General features: G+C 55.3%; 1 protein-coding gene across 7 annotated transcripts in view; it reads left to right on the forward strand.

The window, feature by feature from the left end:
- Window positions 1–19,737, forward strand: part of NFIC (nuclear factor I C) — a 196,666-nt gene that overhangs the window by 128,055 nt on the left and 48,874 nt on the right. For all 7 annotated transcript variants that reach the window (XM_019489924.2, XM_059720010.1, XM_059720011.1 and 4 more), the window contains one exon: window positions 13,812–13,883. In XM_019489924.2, coding sequence (XP_019345469.1) covers window positions 13,812–13,883 — 72 coding nt within the window. The remainder of the gene's footprint in view (window positions 1–13,811; window positions 13,884–19,737) is intronic.

A 19,737-nucleotide genomic window follows, 5' to 3' on the forward strand; every position in this document is an offset into this window, starting at 1 on the left:
ACTGCTTGGGCAGGCAGCCAGAGAGCCGGGCTCTCCCTGTATTGCACATGAGGCCTTGCTGCGTGGTAGCCAGAGGACAGAGCCAGGGAAGTCTGCTGGGCACTGTTACCCGGGGCCACCCTTCCCAAGGCAGGATGGGACCTCACAGTGCAGTTGCCTCATCAGGGGCAGGCCAGGTGTGAGATCCCTCCCCTTCCCCATTAACCTAGGGAGGACTGGGTGCTGCAGGCTAAGTGGACAGGGCACTGGACTCTCTGTAAGCTGCCAGGGAGGTGTGATGCCTCTTTAAGGGGCAGCTCAGCCAGGCTTGCACACTACATGCTAACCTGGAAGGAGTGTGGGGATCAGGCTGTGAGGCAGTGCGGTTCTGGCCCCAGTGTCCCACGCGGCTGCAACGTGTCGCCCAGTATGGGAGGGCTTCGGATAGAGTGTCTGGGTCAGCACCCACGGCCGGCCCGGCTGGCAGAGCCCCCTCCTGTGCACCATGCTTGAGGTCCAGCTGTGGGGACAAACCAGCAGGGACCCGCCATGGCCATGTCATTGGCGCCCAGATGGCACAGGGCGCAGCGTCCACATTTGCCTGGCTTTGCTGCTAACTGCTCAATCATTTTGGGGGCGGGGAGGGGGCGGCTGAGCTGGAGGGTGGGAGGGAAATCTCGTTCCAGCCGAGCCCTGTTGTAAATGTTAATCAGGATCCGGCGTGCCGCTGGGGTCCAGCGCTCGATCGATGGCATTGATCCAGCTGCCGGCGAGCGGGCCCCGGGCGGCCCAGCGTGCGCCCACCCCTCCCCCACCGTGCTATTTTTAAGAAAACAAATTATTGATCTGTTTGGTCACTGATATTTTTTCCCCAGCTTGTGGGGGGTGGAAGGAGCAGAGGGGAGGAGGGGCTGGGAGGAGGTTAACCCCTTGGCTGCCTGGCCCACATGTCTGCGATTTAGCAGATGGGGCTTGGACTCAGTCCCTGGCAGAATCTGCTTCCCCCTTCCCCACCTGGCCGAGACACCGCGGTGTAGGCGGGCCGAGGCATGTGGCACAGTGCCGCGAGGCAATGTGGGCCCATGGGTAGGGCACTGGTTGAGGAGTGGCCTTGGATAAGTCCCCAGGACTCAGTTTCCCCTCCCATTCTTGGCTGCTTAAACTGGGAGGTCTTTGGGCACAAGGGTCTTGTGTGTGCAGCACGTGGGGCTGGCATTGGGCAGGGCTTCTGGGGGCCAGTGCTTTAGTAATACTGATCGTCCTCATCCTTGTGATGCCAAGAATGGGCTTCTCCAGGGAAGATGCCCCCTGTGAGGGGAAGGGCTCCTTGGAGAATGTGCTTGGAGTTGAAAGCACTAAAGCCGGCAGGGATCACTGAGATGCAGGCTGTCCTGCCCAACACGGGAGTCCTGCATCCCCGCCAGGAGTGCCTGGATGAGCCCAGGCAGATCTCGGCCAAGCTTCATTCAGAGACTCCAATGGATGAAGAATGCAGCTCTCTCCACGCTCCGCTGCCTCAGGGGCTTGTGATCTGTGCCAGGAGAAGTGTGAGCAGTGTCTATCTCTTCACAGGCCTGGCCGTCCCCAGAGGGCTTGACCAGGTCTGGCACCATTGTGCCAAGCCCTAGACAAATGCATGGGAGATGGCAGCCTGCCCTGAAGAACTCACCCTGCCTGTGGCCCAGGACAGACTTATTTCCCATGTGCCTCTGTCTGGTCTGGTTCCAGCTGGCTCAAGAACACAAGCTTCTGCCCTGGTCATCACAGGCTCTCCAGGCCTCTTCCTCCATGACTATACACCACATAACTTGGTATCGCCAGGACCCTGTTCACTCCCCTGGGCAGAAAGAACAGCTCCACTGCTCTCCAGACCCCCCTGGCCCTACTGCTTTTCCAGGGTGATGGGGTTAGCGCATTGTAGGATCCTTGTCGCCATATCAGTGACTCATTTCACCCCTGTGGGCATCCTGGGTTGGTTCAGCATAAGTCATCTACCCATGCTATCTGCAGGACTCCCCGATGGGGTATCTAGAAGCAGGGTGGTGTGGCATGCTGTAGTGTTGCCTGTTCTGTGCAATATGTGTAGTTTCTTAAAGCCCCAGCTCCCGGAGTCCTGTGAATCTCCGAGAATGTAATTTGTATTTGCTCCAACCTCATGGGAGAAGCCAGCTGGTGTGTATCGGTGAATGTGTGGGGTTCACCCTGCTGGGGTGGCCTCAGTGAGGATGTCAGGGTCTGGACAAAGCAGGACAAAGGCTGCACCTTGCCATGATTCAGTCAAGTTGCAGCCTAAGGAGGGGAAGAGCACAGTGCTACCAGCCAGCACATGTGAGAGTGTATCTCAGCAGCTGCAATCCGCCTGGCCCAGGGAGCAGGCATGTGATGTATTAAAGCCCTGGGACAGGAGGCCGGGCTGGGAGGAGAGGGGGACCCTGAATAGCAAGCTGATTAGTGAGACTTCCTGGAGCCTACAGTGCTTTCCCATCCTGACCTCTCAGATGGCAAAGCTGGCTTGTGACCTGCTCCCTTCCTACCTGACTCCACTCATCTGCCTCTCTGGTACCTGGACTGTGAGGTCTCTGGGCCATGGACTTGTCAGGACAATGCTCAGTGCAACAGGGCTGTGACTTGTGTTTTTAGGTAATACTACAGCATTGGTGTTAATGTAATGTGTGGGGGGTGAGGAAGTGCGTGGTACCTAGCGTGGGTTGTTTTTCTCCAACACCTGGCGCTGTGCCCTGCACCCTGCCACTGCAATAGGGGATGGATCTCTGCAGCGTCTTGACTTCTGTGCTCTTTAAGGATGGAGATAGCAGCCGTAGTGTAGCAGCAACAGAAATGGTAATGCGGTGCTTCTCCGCTGCAGCAACAGCAAGCTAGTGGGAGCCAGGCTGGGGGAGGCTCCCACACACCGCCTGTCTCAGGAGCACTCCAGGTTCAGACAGGGACATGTCCTCCCCTGCATAGGAGGCTCACACATGCTGGGACAAACCAGAGTAACCCCATCGAGGTCACTGGGGTGAAGGCAGCACAGAGGAGCAGGAGATCTGGCTCTCAAGGTCTCTCTGCACAGCTGGAGCCTGTCTCTAATCACAGATACTCACAGGCAGCTTCCTCATTGAGTGTTGTCAGGTGCAGTCCCAGCCACACCTGGAGCCCAGGGGTCAAAACCCGTGAGAACAGCAGCCCCTTGGGGTTAGAAAAGACCCATCTCAGTCAGATGCATTAAACCTCAAAAACAGCTCGGGCCTGGGGTGAGTCTGAGCTGAGGGTTGCAGGCTGGTTCCTCTCTCATCAGCACCACTCTGGAGACCCTGAAAGGAAAGATCTGAAATACACCCGGCACAGAGCTTGAGAGCAAAAACAGCGGAGTTGTAGCAATGCTACAGACAGTTAAAGATTAAAGGAGCCCTAATGAATACATGGAACATCTGTCATGTCAAATACATCAGCACCATCAGTCTAGGATGTACTGTACAGCGCATTCAAATGATGGGAAACCACTTTGTGCGTGCATGTGTGTGTGTGCGTGTGTAGAGGGAGAGGGAGGCAGACAGAGAGATTCTGATTTCACAGACTCTAGTGCAAATCCAGATTAAGCCCAGGAAAGCAACACAGCTTCTCTGGATTTCTGCTGGGTGTATCTGAGATCAGAGCCTGTCTACTTTTGGACACCAAGTACAGTGAAAATGCCTTCCTGAAAATTAACTGATGCACTTGCTATCTAGGCATAAAACACAAAAGAAAATTTCTGCAGGAAATCATATGGGTCTAAGGAAGAGGCAGCAAAACTATGCCCTGCCACCTACTCCCCAGCTTTTGATCTCAGCAGGCTGCGTGTACCATTTCTTTAAACTTGTAGCAGGAAGCCAGGGGTCTGGGAAGATTTGAGGATGAAGGGGAACAGGATAGTTCTAGGGATAATCCTGTTTATGTTCTAATAAAGCTCTTTGTTCAGTGTCAGAAGAAAGTAACTCTTTCTGTGATGCTTTCCAGAGTAACGTGGGGATTTCTGGGTTGTTGGACCAAAGCCGAGCTACTACAGCAGCATGTCCGTGCAGTGGCCAGCCCCGGGTGTCTCAGAGGTGGGGGCAAGAATTCAGCATTAGGCAGCTGTGCGATACAAATGGCTTCGTGCTAATTTCTACTAGTTAGAAGCTGCCTCAGACCCTCAAGGAGGAGGTTTGCAATCCCTCCACAAATTATACTCTGTGTTCCCTGTTGCAGCTCTGGCTGTTATAATTCAGTGGTCACATGGCACCGGAAGCCGCGTTTGGCCCAGTACCTATTAATCAGGGATCTGGGAGCATGCTGGCGATTCATCCAGTGGAGCTGACAGAGTTCATGCCAGCTAAAAAGCTGCCCTTGGCCCTTCCTTTGGTGCCTGGGCGGGGATGGAGCTCTTTGGAAAATCTGGGCTCCACATCAGGGTAGAGCACCTGGAAGTTCTTGCCCTCCGCCATCCCCTGCCACAGTTGGCAGACACCTCGGGCCTGGGGCCTATGTACAGTAATTCTTGTTTTATGGGGTTCTTTCCTAACACGCATCTACCTTTACCTGCTATTGACAGCAAAGCCTGCAAGTTATAACAAGTTAAACCGTGTTTGCAGCCTGCTTATCCCAGCTCCTCTGCACCTCTAATGCTCCACCACATCTAAACCACTTTCTGCAGGAGCAGGGAAGCGCACAGCCTGCTGTGCAATGTTGTGCAGCGCTTGAGCTGGGGAGGGTTGGCTCCGAAGAGTTTTCCCAGGGCCAAATGTGCCAATCTGTGGATGCTTTGACCCCTAAACATGTCTCTCTCAGGCTGTGGGAGGCTGCTCAGATGCTTTTGATCAAAAAGAGTCACGTTCCGGGTCAAGCCTTGGGGAAGCAAGCTGGTTTTCTACAAGCGGCAAGGCCCGGTAGATTGAACTCGGGGTTAGGACTCAGGATGTCACCAGCTTTCTTCCCGTTTCTGCAGCACGTGCCCCTTTGCCCATTGGCAGCGCTGTCCAAACGTGAGTAACGTTGGCCAGTTGGCTGCGGCTGTCCCGCAAAGCTCCGCCAGTACCAAACACACATCAATTATTAACCCACCTGGCAACGTGCGCTCGGGCTGTGGCTTCCTCGCATTGCAGGGCTGGACAGAGTGGCTGCTAAGGCGGGCAGATGGGAAAGAGGTCTCCGGGGCTGCAGCACCAGACTAAGTTCTCACTTCGTGGCAAGCTTCCTTGCGGCCAGATGGCAGGCTGCTCTCCTATTGTGCCGCCAGGCTGGGCTTTCTCTTGCACTGGTCTAAGTTTGGCCCTCAGCTGCGTGCGTGCTGGGATGACACATTCAGCAAAGTGGCAGTGCAGCCCTGCGGCTTCGAATGGCATTCCTGACTTGAACTGCCCTTTTTGCCCCTTTCTAGGCCACGTCTGCAGTGTCACTTATGTCAGTATTGTGCCCATTTTACAGAGGGGGAGAAAGCGAAACATAGGGAGGGGCATGGTTACCCAAGGACTCAGTGGCAGAGCAGAGGGTAGAGCCCGGGCATCTGGATTCCCAGTCCTACCCTCCCTGCTCCAGTAGCTGAGCCCTCATCCCAGTGCTGGGACTGGACTCCCGGCTCTCCGGGTCTCTTCGCCCTAACCACCAGGTCCACGGGCGCTGCGCTTGGCTCTGCCCGCTTCCGGCACAAACGACTTCCAGATGCTACACGATTCTTCATGGTCAAGGAAGAGGGAAGGCACGTCCTGTCCATGAGCGCCGGCGTGCGTGCGTGTGCGTTTGTTTGTATGCGCGCGTGCAGCAGGGTCAACAGTGTTAAAGTCTCTCCTGGTGCTGCCAGGGAGGGATCCGAGGGCAGCCCTTTCCTCTGTCTCTCCTGGCACTACTCGCAGCCTGTCCTGCTGTCGCGTCCTCCTCTCTGCCCGGGAGTGACGTCTTTCTAAATAAAAAGGAAAGAGGGGGGAAAAAAAAGAGAGGAAAAAAGACGCCCCCCTACCCCTGCTGCTCTCCCCTGCCTCAGCCCTGGCACCGATCCCCACGCGCCCCCCTCTCCCCCCGCTGGCACCTCTCCCTGGACTGCCGGAGGAATTCACACTACCTAAGATGGCTGCCAAGAGGAAACTTTGTGTGTGTGTGTGCAAGTGCGCGTGCACGAGGGTGTGTGTTGGATTTCTCTTCCCTCACGCTTCTGAAATGGCTGCCAGATAAAAAGGGAGGCATGCGGCAGGGAGGGGGGGGAAGTGGAGGGGAAAGAAAAATGCCGTGTGGAAGGAAAGCGCGGCCAAGAATTAGACCCATAAGTAAACAGGCAGGGACTGGAATCTGTATTTTCCTTCCCTGGATTATTTCTCTCATTCATGTCTTCTCTCCTCTCTTTTATTTCCCCCCTGCCAATAATAACCCGTCCCCTATTAGGGATCGAACTCGTTTGCACGCCTCATTCCAGGACATTTGCTAAGAACCAGACTCGGTTTCTTTGCTGTTTTTGGTCGGTGAGGAATGTAAATTGGGGAGGAAAAACCAAAAATGGAGGAGAGACGAGTGCCAGGGGTGGGGGGGAAGAAGAGAAAGCCTCTCGGCATGGCACGCCGGGCATCATTTAACCCTGCCCGGGCTGGAGCAGCGTCCCCGAGGGGCGCGCGTCCCGCCGCGCCATGCACGATGGCTGGAGCACGAGCACAAAATGGCCGCCGGGCCGGCATGGGGGGGTAATACCGAAAAGTGGGGAGGGCAGAGAAACAAAATGGCTCCCTCTCCCATTACGTCAAGCAGGATGCGCTGCTTTTTCAAGGCTTCCCCATCGCCTCTTTCTCTCTCTCCCTTTTTCTCCCCGCCCACCAAAAATGTGTGCCGCCGGGTTTTTTGGAAAAACAATGCCCTTTCCCTGTTTTTTTTGGGGGGTGGCGGTGGAGAAACCCGAGGTCGGAACCACCCACGCGTCTTTGTCCCCCGGGGCCGAAAATAGCAGTCGCTGCCCCGTGAGCCGCGCTTCCCAAAAGGTCTCGAGAAAGCGCGTGAAAGGAAATGTGAAAAAAGAAAAAGCTGCCAGGCTGGTTGGCAAGGCCGGGCCGCTGTGTTTTGACTGCGTTGTTTGGATTGTCTGAGCCCTTTCCCGGCATCAGCCAAATCTGCGAAAGAAAAATGCCGAAGGCCAAACGGGTGGGAGGAGGAGGAGAAGGAGAAGGATGGAGGGAACGAGAGAGAGAGAAAGGGGAAAGAAAAAGAGGAGGGGAACAAGTTTTTGGACCGCTCTGAAGCCAGCCTGGCATCTCCCCAGCTCCCAGAGCGGAGCGTGAAGCTGGTGGAAAGCACGGGACAGACTCCAGGGGAAGAAACTCGGCAGCTCGACGTCTCAGCCCGAGTCCGTTTGGACCGTGAACCGTGGCGCCGCGGGGGAGCGAAGGCCCAGCCAGGCCCCGTGCCTTCCCTGCTTGCCCCACCGTTCGCTGCTGTAGTGATATTAATGGCTCCAGCCGCCTTAACTTTTCATTTAATCGAGGACTGTGCCTGTTGGGAATAAAGAGGCTACCAGGCTCTCTCCACTTAAAAAGCATCTTTCATCACAGCATCTCAAAAGCACTTCACAGGCGCTCGTTGAAAAAAGACTTGCGACGCTCCCCACCCCCCTCCCTATGTGGACTGGAGGAATCGAATTATCCCCTTTGTACTGGGGGAAACTGAGGCACTGATGCAGGAAGTGCCTCGTACAAACCCACAAGGGGGAATGGCAGAAGTGGCACCCAGCAGCTCTGGCTTTTAATCCCCGTGTGCCAAACACTAGGCTGGCGATGGGCCCCGGGGTGCAGGCGCTCGTGGACCTGTCCTCAAACGGCTGACTCCTGGCGCCCCACTCCTACGACTACCCCATGCCTTACGCCGGAGCCGGGAGTAATGTCAGCACCCAGGGATCCAGGCTTCCTGGCTTCTTCTCTAACCATTAGCTAGCCCTCTTCTCCCACAGCCAGGCTATGGGTTAGCTGAAAGCCCACCTGATCCCCCTGCTCAAGGAACGGGGATTTTCTTCACCCTGGGCAAAGATATGTTTGCTCACCTCCTGGAAATTCATGCCGTATCCAGACCTAACAAGCAGCAATTCCCAAGTTGGGGGGCCTGTCCCGGTCTCTCCTGGGGGAGCGCTGGTTCCCCCTCAGACCCCAAAGGTCTCTTGAATTTCAGGCTGAATGAATGCATGCACACAAACAGGCTGCACATATTTATCAGCACTGCTGGTGCGCAGTAGACGGACCTTGCCTCTGTGATTAATGCCGCTTTGCTCTAAGGTGACCCTGAGGGATGCTTGGACCAAGGGTTCCCACCGCTGATGTGTGGAAAAATGGCCCTCGAGGGGCATGAGCTTCCCTGGGACAAGGTCTCTTCCAAGCAGCCTCAAAGAGGGGAAGACAGAAGCAGCAGAGGCTCCTGGAGCACTGCCCAGACCTAAGGAAATAAGCCACTGGGAAGAGCCATGGCCCGTCAGTGAAGTTGCTGAGCACCCTCCGCTCACACGGACCCAGCAGGATCAGGCCCCAGCATCAGTCTTCGAGCCCAACTTCCAGCACCAGTGTCCAAGCTGAGATGTGGTAAGGAGCGCTGTCCTTGTGGCGTCCCAGCTCAGGATGATCCTTCCCTCCTGGACTGCTAATGGAAGAGGGATCCCAGCTTGATCCTGGCAAGAGAAGAGGGAGGTCCAGATATGCATGGACAAGAGAGACACAGAATATGTGTATTCTCACTCTGCTACATGCTTCAGGTACGTGAGCAAGGAGGAGGAGGAGGGAACCCTGCCCCTTCAAACATCACTCGTGCCCAGGGTGGAAAGACCACGGACATGGACTGCACTTCCACTCCTCTGAGCGCTGTGGGAGGCAGGCCAATGTTCAGAGCACGGAGGAGCAAGAACTCCCTAAGAACTGCCATCCCCTTACATAATTCAATTCAAATCAGACTCATACCCCCAGGTTTGCATCCCACAGCCCCACCAATTGTGGGGTACTGAAATCCCGTTACCAGCACAGGGGATTTGGAAGCATCTCATCTGTAGTGATCTGTCTTTCGTATGTGGGTTCATTCTGCTCGCTCTCACGTGCCCTGCTCGGGCACTGCATGGGGATCGTGGACCAGATATGCCCTTCCTTCCACTGGGGTCAACGTATCAGTCTTGGTAAAGCATTGTCATCAGAAAAGTATCCCTCCCTCCGCTGGCTGTATACCTGGGGCTCAATTGGGTGGTCCTTGCTCAGGCAAGAGCCCCAGCTGAAATCAATGGGCATTTTGTTTGGCTAAGGGCTTCACTTTCATTTCTGGCTTGGGCCATGGGCCAGTGAGTCGGACGGGATGGCTCGCAGCATCATGCTATGGTGAAGAGTCAAGCTGGGCTCATTGCCTAGAGGGAGTCTGGGGCACAGACCAAGCCCTGCCCTGCAGCATCGCATTCACCATGCTTGGGGCACCCAGGCCTGGGCCTAGCTGAGGATGAGGGCCCAAAACTGTGCCTAAGTGCAGAGGAGGGCACCTGGGGCTACCCAGCACCTAACAGCAGAGTCAGAAGGACCTTCCCCTGGGGTCCTGCAGTGCCAGCTGGGAGAGGCAGGCCATGCAGGCTGAATTTTGGCAGCAGCTGCAGGACCCATGGCCTAGGCTGGCACTGGCTGCTTTGCACCCACCATTGACACCGCAGGTCTGACCGGTATGGCACGGGCCTTTCCCCAGCAGCCAGGGTTATCAGCTTTTAAGCCTCAGCTTTGTGGTCAGGCCTGCTGCGCTGCGCTCCGGGGCAGCGAGCAGAGCAGCAGCGCGGCCCTGCATGGTAGATGAGGGTGGGGGAGGGAAGCCGGCTGTGAATTTAATCCAGGATGCTCTAGAAACCAATAGCGCTGAGCTCAGCGTCTGCAAGGCTACCCAAGGAGTCTGATTATTTTTAGATAAGATGGAGCAGGGACGGGGAGTGCTGGGCTGCAGCCCGCCAGCGTGAGCGTGTTTCTGATGAGGCGCGGAAGGAACAGGACGGGAGGGGAGAGGGGGCTGCAGCAAGCACTTCCTTTGCATGATTGCGCTCAGAAATGCAAGACAGGCTGGGCTCTCTTTCGCAGTGTTATTATGTGTTCTTGCCTTTCCCTGGGGAGGGACTGGCTGGCATGCGAGCCCTGCAAAACTGGAGCACCCCCCACTGAAATCAGTGGAGCTGCCCAGAATTTAGGCGGCCCAAACTGAAGCCAGGATTTGGCCTCTGCTCCCAGGAGCTGGCTCTACACAGAGGGTACTGTGAAGCTCAGATCTGGCAGTCTGTGCACACTCAAGGCTCCTTCTGGACAGGAAGATCAACCAAGGCAGCCCCATAGGGACAGACTAGCCGCTTGCACCGTGGGGAGTGGGTGTACTTCACAGCTGGCTGTGACACTGCTCAGAGCCACGTGAAACAGGAAGTGAAGGGAGAGTCTGTCTCCAGATGAGAAAGCAGGAGGAATCATAGGAAGCTGTTTGACAGGACTTTGGCCAGGATGCTGGGATTAATGCCCAGACGTTGTCACGGGTTCTGCAGCGACCACAAATGGACCAGGATCCTGGTTCCAGGTCCCAGTGTACAAAGGGTTAAGCTTCTGCAGGAAGTTGAAAGTTGCCAAATATCCTGCAGGACACTATGCAGAGCTGGTAGCACGCATGCGCAGACACGCGCGCGCACACATACGCTTCACACGTGCACACACCCCCCCCCACTCTCCCCCCAGACACAGAGGAACCAGTTGCATAACATGAGACAGGCTCCATGACAGGAACAGCAAGGCTGGGCTTAGTATGTATTTTAGTCCTTGGTGTTAATGAAGGAAATAAGTTGCCCAGTCATCGCTGAATTGCCACGTGGGACCAGCAGTCGGGGCAGGGAGTGCTGGAACATCTAAGAGCTAGGCGCGCAGGTGGTGAATATGTAATGGGCATTTCACAAGCCGGAAGGCAAAATACTACCACCTGCTACGTGATGGCAATAGGCACTTCCCCCCTAGAGATGAGAGCAGGCACGCCACGGGTTCAGGCAGCCGTGTGAATTGGCTGAGAAAGTCAGAGGAGCTGGCAAGAGGAAAAGGAGCAAAATTATACATCCAAATTGGTGTTGTCTTTAATGTGGTCTGGTGCACAGACACTGGGTATAGGCAATGGATACATAGAAGGGGCACGTGCATTGGGTATATATTGTAGGGGATATGCCATGGTATGTGACAGTGGATGGCAATATGTAGTAGGCACATGTGTAAGAGGGAAGTATATGCAGTAGGTTTGGCACTGCATCCGTGTCAGTGGTTCTCACACTTTTTGGATTTGAGGCACCTCTCACTGGACTCGAGGCACTTCTCCATGTGAATTGAGTGCACCAATTTAAACAAAATGAAGTTATATATTGCAGTGCTTACCTCCTTGCAGAGGGACAAGCCTGAATCTGCGCTTATTTGCCAATCTCCCCATACCTCGGAGCAACCTTCAAAGTATCTGACAGCACTCCAGGGTGCCCTGACACCCTGGTTGAGAATCCCTGGTCTATGCCATGGGTCCCGGATCAGGGAAGGAGTGAGGAAAGGTCTTGAAGGAGACATGTCAAAGCTTGGGGATCATGGAAGCCCTAGAAAAATGTGTGCCTCATTCAAGGACAAGGGCTTAACACAGAGGGGACAGTAGGTCTGATCCTGGGAGCTTCTGTGGACAGGGCATCATGCTGGAGGCCGGCTGGGTGCTGAGTACCCTGAACATCTCCCTGCCTAAGGGTCAGAGGGTTTTGGGAGCACAGCAGAGGCCAAACCATGCAGGGCAAGGCTCCTCAGCTGGGCAGTGGGATCATAAACACAAGGCAGACATGTATAGTGGGGCGTGCGGAGCTGGGGCAGGAAGGGAAGAGGCAGGAGGGACACTCAGCCATGAGCAATGTCTGGTAGCTGGGCCAGGGAGAGAACGTGGCCAAAGCAAGGAGACTGGGAGCCACCCAGCCACGTGGCAGAAGCGAGCAGGGGAATGCCCAGGCAGCAAACACACTGGTGTCAGACTCAGGATGGGTACCAGCTTGCCCAGCCTGCCCAGCTTGCTGACATGGTGTTGCTATATTTGTGCCATGACATCACATCAGGCCTCGTGCTCTGCAGCTGCACTGGCCCCAAGCAGGCCTGCAAGCTCCCCGCAGGGGCCAGCACTGTACCACAAGCCATGGGAGGGGGCAGCTGCTGGCCCCTTGGGGCACTGGCTCACAGGCTGGAGAAGGCAGTTCCAGCTGCTCCGTGATTTCCCTTGACACCACTGCCTATAAGTGGCCTGGACTTTCTGTTGCACAGGGGAGCAGTGGCCAAGGCAAAGGCCTCTGCGAGTGAGGCAGCAGTTGCTCCAGAGCCCAGCTGCAGTGGGGAGCAGTGATTTCTGCAGGCATCCAAGGCCGCCTCGTTGGAGGGGGTGGGGGGGTTAAGCCACGGTGGTGTAACCTGGGGCTGTTTAATGGCGCCATCTGTTCTGAGGTCACGAGCTTCCTCCATTACCGGCGGCGGGCGGGCAGCGGTGAGGTGAGGAGGCTCCGTCTGGTGCAGCGGCTCATTAATCATCGCACGGGGCAGCAAAGTGAACTCTGGTTAGTGAGTGCAGACCACGGAGGGGGCCATTACGGCAGCAAATGATATTACATAAAGCAGCCATTAGTGTTTGTCTGTTGCCATGGGAACCCTAAGAGGCCAGGACCACTCACGGTCACTATTCATTTTTAACTGTACAAGGGAAGGGCCTTTCTTGTTCAGTTGCTCCTCTTGATCAACCACCACTGGGCAGTTCCAGTCTGCCTCCGTCGTCCCCCCTCCCCACATCTTCTGCAGCTTCCTCTGGATCTGGCATACTTCTCTAGTTGCAGTCCTGTGCCCTGGGAAATGACTGCTGGGTCCACCCCAGAGGTGGATGCATTTCAGGACTGAAATGAGGATGTGAAGCCTGTCTGGAATTGCTAGGTGGCTGCTGTGGTCAGTCCCAGAGCTGGTTGCTTAAAACAGTGTCAATGACTCGTATTCCCGTACAAGGTTGGCTTCTCACTGGTCCTCTGGGTGGGGCTGGCAGACAGAGACAGACAGAAACCCCAGTGTCAGCCTCCAGCGACTAACCGATACAGGATGCAGCAGCATAACTAAGGCCGGGCAACTGGGGCAGTGAATTGGTGGGGGCAAAATGATCAGACCTGCTGCTTCAGCTGCACAACAGTGCCAGCAGCAGCCAGAAGTTGCCACTGCCCCTGTGTCACTGCTCCCTGGTTGCACAGCTGCTCTGTTACACCTCTGGGGGAATGAGACCGTGTCACTTATGCAGGGCCATTTCTAACCACAGGGACAGTGCGGGTTGGTGTATGGAGCATGCTGCGCAGGGGAAGCAAAGCGGGGTGCTGCTGGTCCAGGGAGAGCTGTGGTGGCCGGTGGCCATCTGTTGCCCCGCTCTGATGCTGTCATTGTTCCTGCTGTCACTTAGTGCAGCCAGGATTTAGCAAAACTCAGTCTGAGGCCCTGAGGCAGTGCTGGCTGGGAGGCAGGGAGAACTGCTGAGTTTGTCTGGGTCCAGCAGCCTCACAAGAGATTTGCCCCCCGCTCCCTTCCTATTTGCTACAGTCTAGTTCCATCTTTTCTTTATTGGGAGGGATGCTGAGATGCCGTGGCTGAGGCAGACAGGTCCCTACACCCAGACAACGGTGGGGGTGCTGCTCAGGGTGGTGCCTCTACAACTGATGGAGGGTAGATGAAGCTATGAGAGAGGAACGGGGCAGGGCTGGGTAGAGGTGCTGGCAAGGTGATGTCTCTAAGCACTGAGCTGCAGACACATCGAAGGAGCAGAGCCTTACATGTCACTTTTCATTTCAGATTCAGAGCAAAGCAGCAGCCCGAGGACAGGGATCGGCTCAGATCAGGAGGACAGTAAACCGATCACATTGGGTAAGTAAGGGGGGTCCTGAGAGGGTGTCTGCAGCTCCCTCTTCCACCCAGACCCCACTCCCCCCTGCCTGTTTGCATGAGGCAATGGGTAGGGTTTTACATGCCAACTCTATTCAAAGCTCTTCCCTGAGGCGCCTGCTGTAAGAAGGAACCCATGCTGGGGCTGGCTCAGAAGGGTTAACCGCCTGCTCACTTACCCTTCTGCAAACATGGATGTGAATCCCTAAGAGGTTGCAAGAGTAAGGAGTTTCTGGGCTTTGCTCAGCCTAATGCCCTCACTGGGAAATCATGGCACAACGGGGCATAATTAACAGCTTCTCAGTGCTGCCAGTCCCATGATAGGTGCTATGTTTGCTTGAAGCCCCAGCTCCTGGAGTCAGGTGATTAGGTGAGAATCTCAGCTTTCCTTTAAAAAAGAGGTGATTTTCCAGCCTTTGTGGCTGGGAGGAAAAGCTGGAAAACGTTAAGTGAATGTAATATGAAGCCTTAAAACCCAAAGGCAAAGAATGAGAACCCCATTTATCACTGTCTTTATTAAATCTTATGCTGTTTTCTGGCCTGCCTCACTTCTGGGGTAGGCAGAACTGGTTTCTGCTCTGGGTGGGATCCAAAGGGGACTATCAAGGGAGCACAGAGGGTGTAGGTTAGGGCTGAGAAAGGCTGGTGTTGCTGAGCTGGGGAGTCCAGGCCTGGGACAGCATGGAAGGAGGGCAGCTGGGAGCATTGTGTGGCATTTGCACAGCTGATCATGCCAAATTTGTCCCCACACTATGCCCAGGTCTCTCATCCAGCTGACCCCCAGTTTCTTTCTAAAACAGCAGACACTTGCAATGAGATACTGAGGAGCACAGAGGCCAATTGAACACCAGGCTCTCCCCACTGCAGATTCCTTAGTATGGAAACCTTCAGCACAGGGGAGAGAGCACCAGGCCAGTATAGCACAGGACAGGAGCACCTTATGTGGATGCACCCAGCAGTGCAAAGTTAATGCATCCAAGTGATGCTCACAGCCTGCTGGCAAAGCACAAGTACTCACAGCAGAGCATGTTCATGGCTCCCCCAGTGTCCTGTTGGTGCTTTGGCCAGGACGATGCTCAAGGCAGCCAGGCCAGGAGCCTCAGGTTGGCTGCTGGCAAGTTGAGCATCTGATTTCAAGAAGTGCTCACCCCCATTTGACGGAGGTGTACAAAGGAGCCGGGTTGTGTTTGGCCCCAGGGCTGCAGGGCATAGCTTACAGATAAAAGCCCTCTGAATTAAAGAGCTCCCGGCTCAGACCCATATATTTATCACAGGAACGTGGTTTCGGACGGGCTCTGGGTGTGCTGCTGGTCTCTGAGTATTGCAAGTCAAGGAGTTGCTTGTAAAAGGATTGACTCCCCCTACCAAGCAGCTGCAGTGTGCTAGCCCAGCACTGAGAAACCACCAGAGAGTTAGTGGGTTTTTAGTCTATAATTGGGAGGCTCATGCGTTGGCAGCATAGGGCGGAGGGGCTAGTGCAGCAGCACTAGCTTCCACATCAAAGATGTGTTTGGCCCACGCAGCTTTATCATTGTTATTCATTATCGCTCTCCTGGGAGCGCTAAGAAGCCCGCCCAAAACAGGTCAGGGCCCTACTGTGTCACATACTGCACAGACACATAGGGAGAGACAGGCACTGACAGTCCAGGAGCCATAGGCGACTGGTAGGGGGTGCATGGGGGTGCACGTGTCCCCCCCACAATGGGGCCGGTGCCCCCCTGACGGCCAACACTGATGCTGTCGGTAGGGCTGGTGCCCCCCCTGACAGGGCTGCTGCCTTCGGTGGCTTCTGTGGGTGCCCCTCCAGATTCAGGAGGCACCAGTCACTCATGCTAGGAGCCAAGACAAGGCAAGGGTGAGAAAGGAGTCAGAGCACAAAAACCTGCCCAAGTGGTTAGCAGCAGAGCTGAGCCTAGATGCCCAGTCTCTCATGCACTAGATCTAAACCCCAGCCCTGGGACTCTCTGTGGCAGAGAGAGGAGCGCTGCATGTCACCTAGAGTCATAAGCATTGGTCCTCCTTGTCTGGCTCACTAGTAAGACCCAGGCTGGAGGGCGGCAGGGAGGGGGGCTCCTAGCCCGCACTAGCCAGACTGTACTGGACGCCACTTCCCTGGGAACAGCAAACAGGAAGCGCGGAGTGGATGAAAGGTCAGGACCGAGGTGGGACGGGAAGGAAAAGATTGGATTTTGCTGGATGAAATAAATGCCACAAAGGAGAAACTGCTGAGCAAGGAGTTTCTCGCAGCCTCAGGCTTCTACCAGCAGCTTCTCAGCCTCGGGTGATGCGTAGACCCCACCCGACCCCTGGCCACTGCTGCACGGACCCAGCACGCTCTCCTCCGCAGCACAAGTGCTGAGTCGGCAAAGGGAGGCTGCAGCATTTGATCGGCTCCAAGGCACACGGGTGTGAATTATGTATGCCGGATAAGGATTGCGGCTCCAGGCAGATCCTGAATAGCTTTCTTTGAGGAGACTGGGCCCAGGCGGCCACCCCTCTGGGTGGTTGTAAGCAGAGTCTGGATCAGCTGGATTGTGGAGTGTGGCATGAGTGTGGCGCGGTCTCAGCCCAGTTCCATGTCACAGCAGCTGTCACTGACAACAGGTCCCCTTGCCGACAGGCTCAGCAGAGAGATGGACATTTGCCTGGGCCTGGGATGGAGTGCAGCCGACAAGGGGTGGCCGGGGCAGGGCTTTAGGATGGCTGCCTGGGGCAGAAGGGCTGCAAGGCTGTGGGCTGATTCCCTGGCTGGCAAGTCTCCAGTTTGCTCCCACTCAGCTTTCTCACCTGAAGCAATGATAGGGAAGGAGTCTTCCACCAACACCTGCGCTGCTTTCTGCTGAGTCCTGCTTGTGGTGGGGTCTGTTTTCCTGCCCAGTCATCCCTCCAGGTTTCAGAGGCTCCCCTCCCTCAGCCTTCCTACCATGCCAGGCCCAGGGAGTGCTGACAGGGCTGCCAAGGGCAGCTCCCCACCTGCCCCTCTCACATGGGGGGTATCGTATGAATTAGGGATTGCAATGTGGACTGTGGAGCCATCGGGTATTATACATACAGGAGTACATGCAATCCTCAGCCTGGAGGCGTGCGAGCCCTAGGCGCTGCACCAACATAAAGCTGAGTCCCACCCTGCCCTGAACTGCCTCCAGCTTGTCAAGAGACAAGACAGATCAGGGAAGGATTTATAGGTCCTTTTTACAGGCAGGGACCTGAGGCCCACAGGGATTAAGTGACTTACCCAAAGCCCGGCAGAGAGGCTGTGGCAGAGCAGGACTTGGAAGGCAGAGCAGTAGGTTCTCATGACCCCCTGCCAGTGCCCTCTCTACCAGGCCGCACTCCTTTACTGGCAGCCCTGCTACTAAAACAGTGAATGCTGGCATGACCCAAGTAGCATAATGTGATGGGCACATGAGTCACACAGCCAGAAGGGCATGCTCCAGCTCTTGGCTTCAAGACAGCACACATCAGGCTCCTGGTACAAAAGCAGAGACAGGGTTGCTGGCCACATTTCAAAGAGGGGGAAACTGAGGCACAGAAAAAAATCCCCTGTCAAATGAGTTGAGACTTTTTTGACAAGATTACAAGTTTGATTGATTAAGGTCATCATGTGGATATTACGGACTTAGATGTCAGGAGCAGAGAACAGAGGATGGGGGCAGGGGGCTCCTCAGTCACTGAGCCCAGACCCTGCTGTGACAGGCAAATGCATCATGTAATCACGTAATTTGTGAAGCTTCCACTTGGTCCCGCACAGCAGTTTAATTAAGAACTTAGACTGATGAAGATGAACCTGGTCCAGGCATTGAAATGGCCAAATGATAGGGCTCAGAATGCATCTGAAAGGGAATCACCCACGTGTGACCCTAGCAGGGGCTCACAGGGCTCTGTTCCCAGAGTGCTGCTGCTCAGCTTTGTATCAGTGACCTGGGGGGAGCCCTAAAGCCCTTGCTGACAAAGCTGGCAGGTGAGGTGTAAGCAGCACAGGGAGCAGGGGGCTGGCACAGAGCCCTGTGTATCATGTAGAGAGCTGGGAGCAGGAAACCGTTCATATTTCAGTGCATCCATATGTAAGGTCCTTCCACCAGGAAGGATGGGGAGAGAGGGGAGGATCAGCTGGCTGTAGGCTCCAGGCGATGCTGCAGCCTGGAGACCTAATGCCTCTCCTGGTTCTGTGAGCTAGGGAGGCTTGAGCAGGAGAAGGGAGGTCCTCTTCCCTCAGGTTTTGGCACTGGTGCAGCTGCTACTGAAATCTGGTGGCCAGTTCTGGTGTCCATAGGTCAAGAAGGATGTTGATAAATTATACAAGGGTCAGAGAAGAGTCACAAGGGAGATAAAAGAATTGGGAAAATACAGGCTAAAGTCAAGCATAGCCCTCTTCCCATGAAGGGAGCTGGCCAGTGGACAGCTTGCCAGGGTGCGGAGCAGATTCCCCATCACTGGGCCGTGAATCGAGACTCAGTCTTTTCCAAAAGTTCTGTTCATGTTGTCCTGGGCTGGCCAGGCCTGCACTGTGCAGGAGGGTAAAAAAGATGATTGCAATGGCCCGTTTTATTGCCTATGGAAAAGGTAAGGGACTTGATTCGCACACAACAGTAATAATGGAGCCAGGACTCAAACCCTGGAGCCCCAACTGTAAGACCTGTGCCTGCCCCATGGACCCCTGAGATGGGTGGTAAGAACACTTTGGGTTCCAGGAATAAGTATTTTAAAAAGCCAGGAGATTTGGAAGGGAGCTGAACCTTCCTGCATCAGGGGGTCTGATCTGACTGGGGTCAGGAAGGACCATCTTCAGCCAATTCTCACATCTGTCCTGGGGTCTTGCCCCTTCTACCATGGCAGCTATTGCTGATGGTTCTCAGGGTCAGGATCTTGGGTTGGTCAGGCCCTGGGTCCAATTCAGTGCGGTGATTCCTCTTCTGCCTGTGGTGTATCCCTGTTACAGTGCCATTTCAAGTCAGGAAACTCAAAGTTGCAGCCCCACCCCGGGCACCTGTAAATCAGCCCCTGCGCACACATGCCATGGATTAGATCTGCTTTTGCACGGTGGGGCTGGACTCTAGAAAATGCATGTGTGTGAAATGAAACCAGGTCAGCCTGACACGTACGTCATTTACTATCTGACACACAGGTGCAAGGAGTGGGAGCCAGCGCCAGCCACGTGGTAGGAAATTAGATTCACAGCCGAGTGGCAGTGGCAAGTGACCCAACCCCCTTGCCCTGCCGGAGCCCAACAGAGTCCAAGTGGCAGGGGCAAACTGTGAGCAGTGGGCAGCAGTACAGGGTGGAGAGGGAGCCCCTCTCTTCCCCCCCTGCACACTGTGGGTTGTTGCTCTTGCATTGTCAACAAGGAGCAAAGTGGATGAGGGGGAGCCAGGGTGTTGGCAAAGCTGCTCAGGGGGCTTTGTCTGCTCACTGCTCTGGGATGCTGGCAGAAGTCCCAGGGGCAGCAACTGTAGTTTTACTGCTTGCAGAATGGCCTGGAGTGCTAGTCACCACTAGAGCAGGCTTCCCCCACCTACAGCTCAAGGAGGTACCAGGAAAGGCAGAGGTGGAAACACCTGCCACTATGCTCACCTTCCTCTGCAGGGTTGTCACTGGCCTGGGGACAGCACCATCTGGACACCCCCAGTCCTGGCAGGAAGCAGGAGGGACACCTTCCCAACATGGCTTGGCAGGGACAGAGCCCTGATGGTCCCAGCCTCTCTACTGAGACTGGTTCTAACCTGGGATCAGCTGTCTGACAAGTGTCTGTCACTCCCCTTCTGTAGGCTATTGAGGAGCAATGGCTCTCAGTCCCTAAGGAGGTGGGCTGGATTGTGATTCAAGTGCTAGCAGGGGC

The sequence above is a fragment of the Alligator mississippiensis genome, chromosome 16, assembly GCF_030867095.1.
Source record: "Alligator mississippiensis isolate rAllMis1 chromosome 16, rAllMis1, whole genome shotgun sequence".
Lineage (NCBI taxonomy): Eukaryota > Metazoa > Chordata > Crocodylia > Alligatoridae > Alligator > Alligator mississippiensis.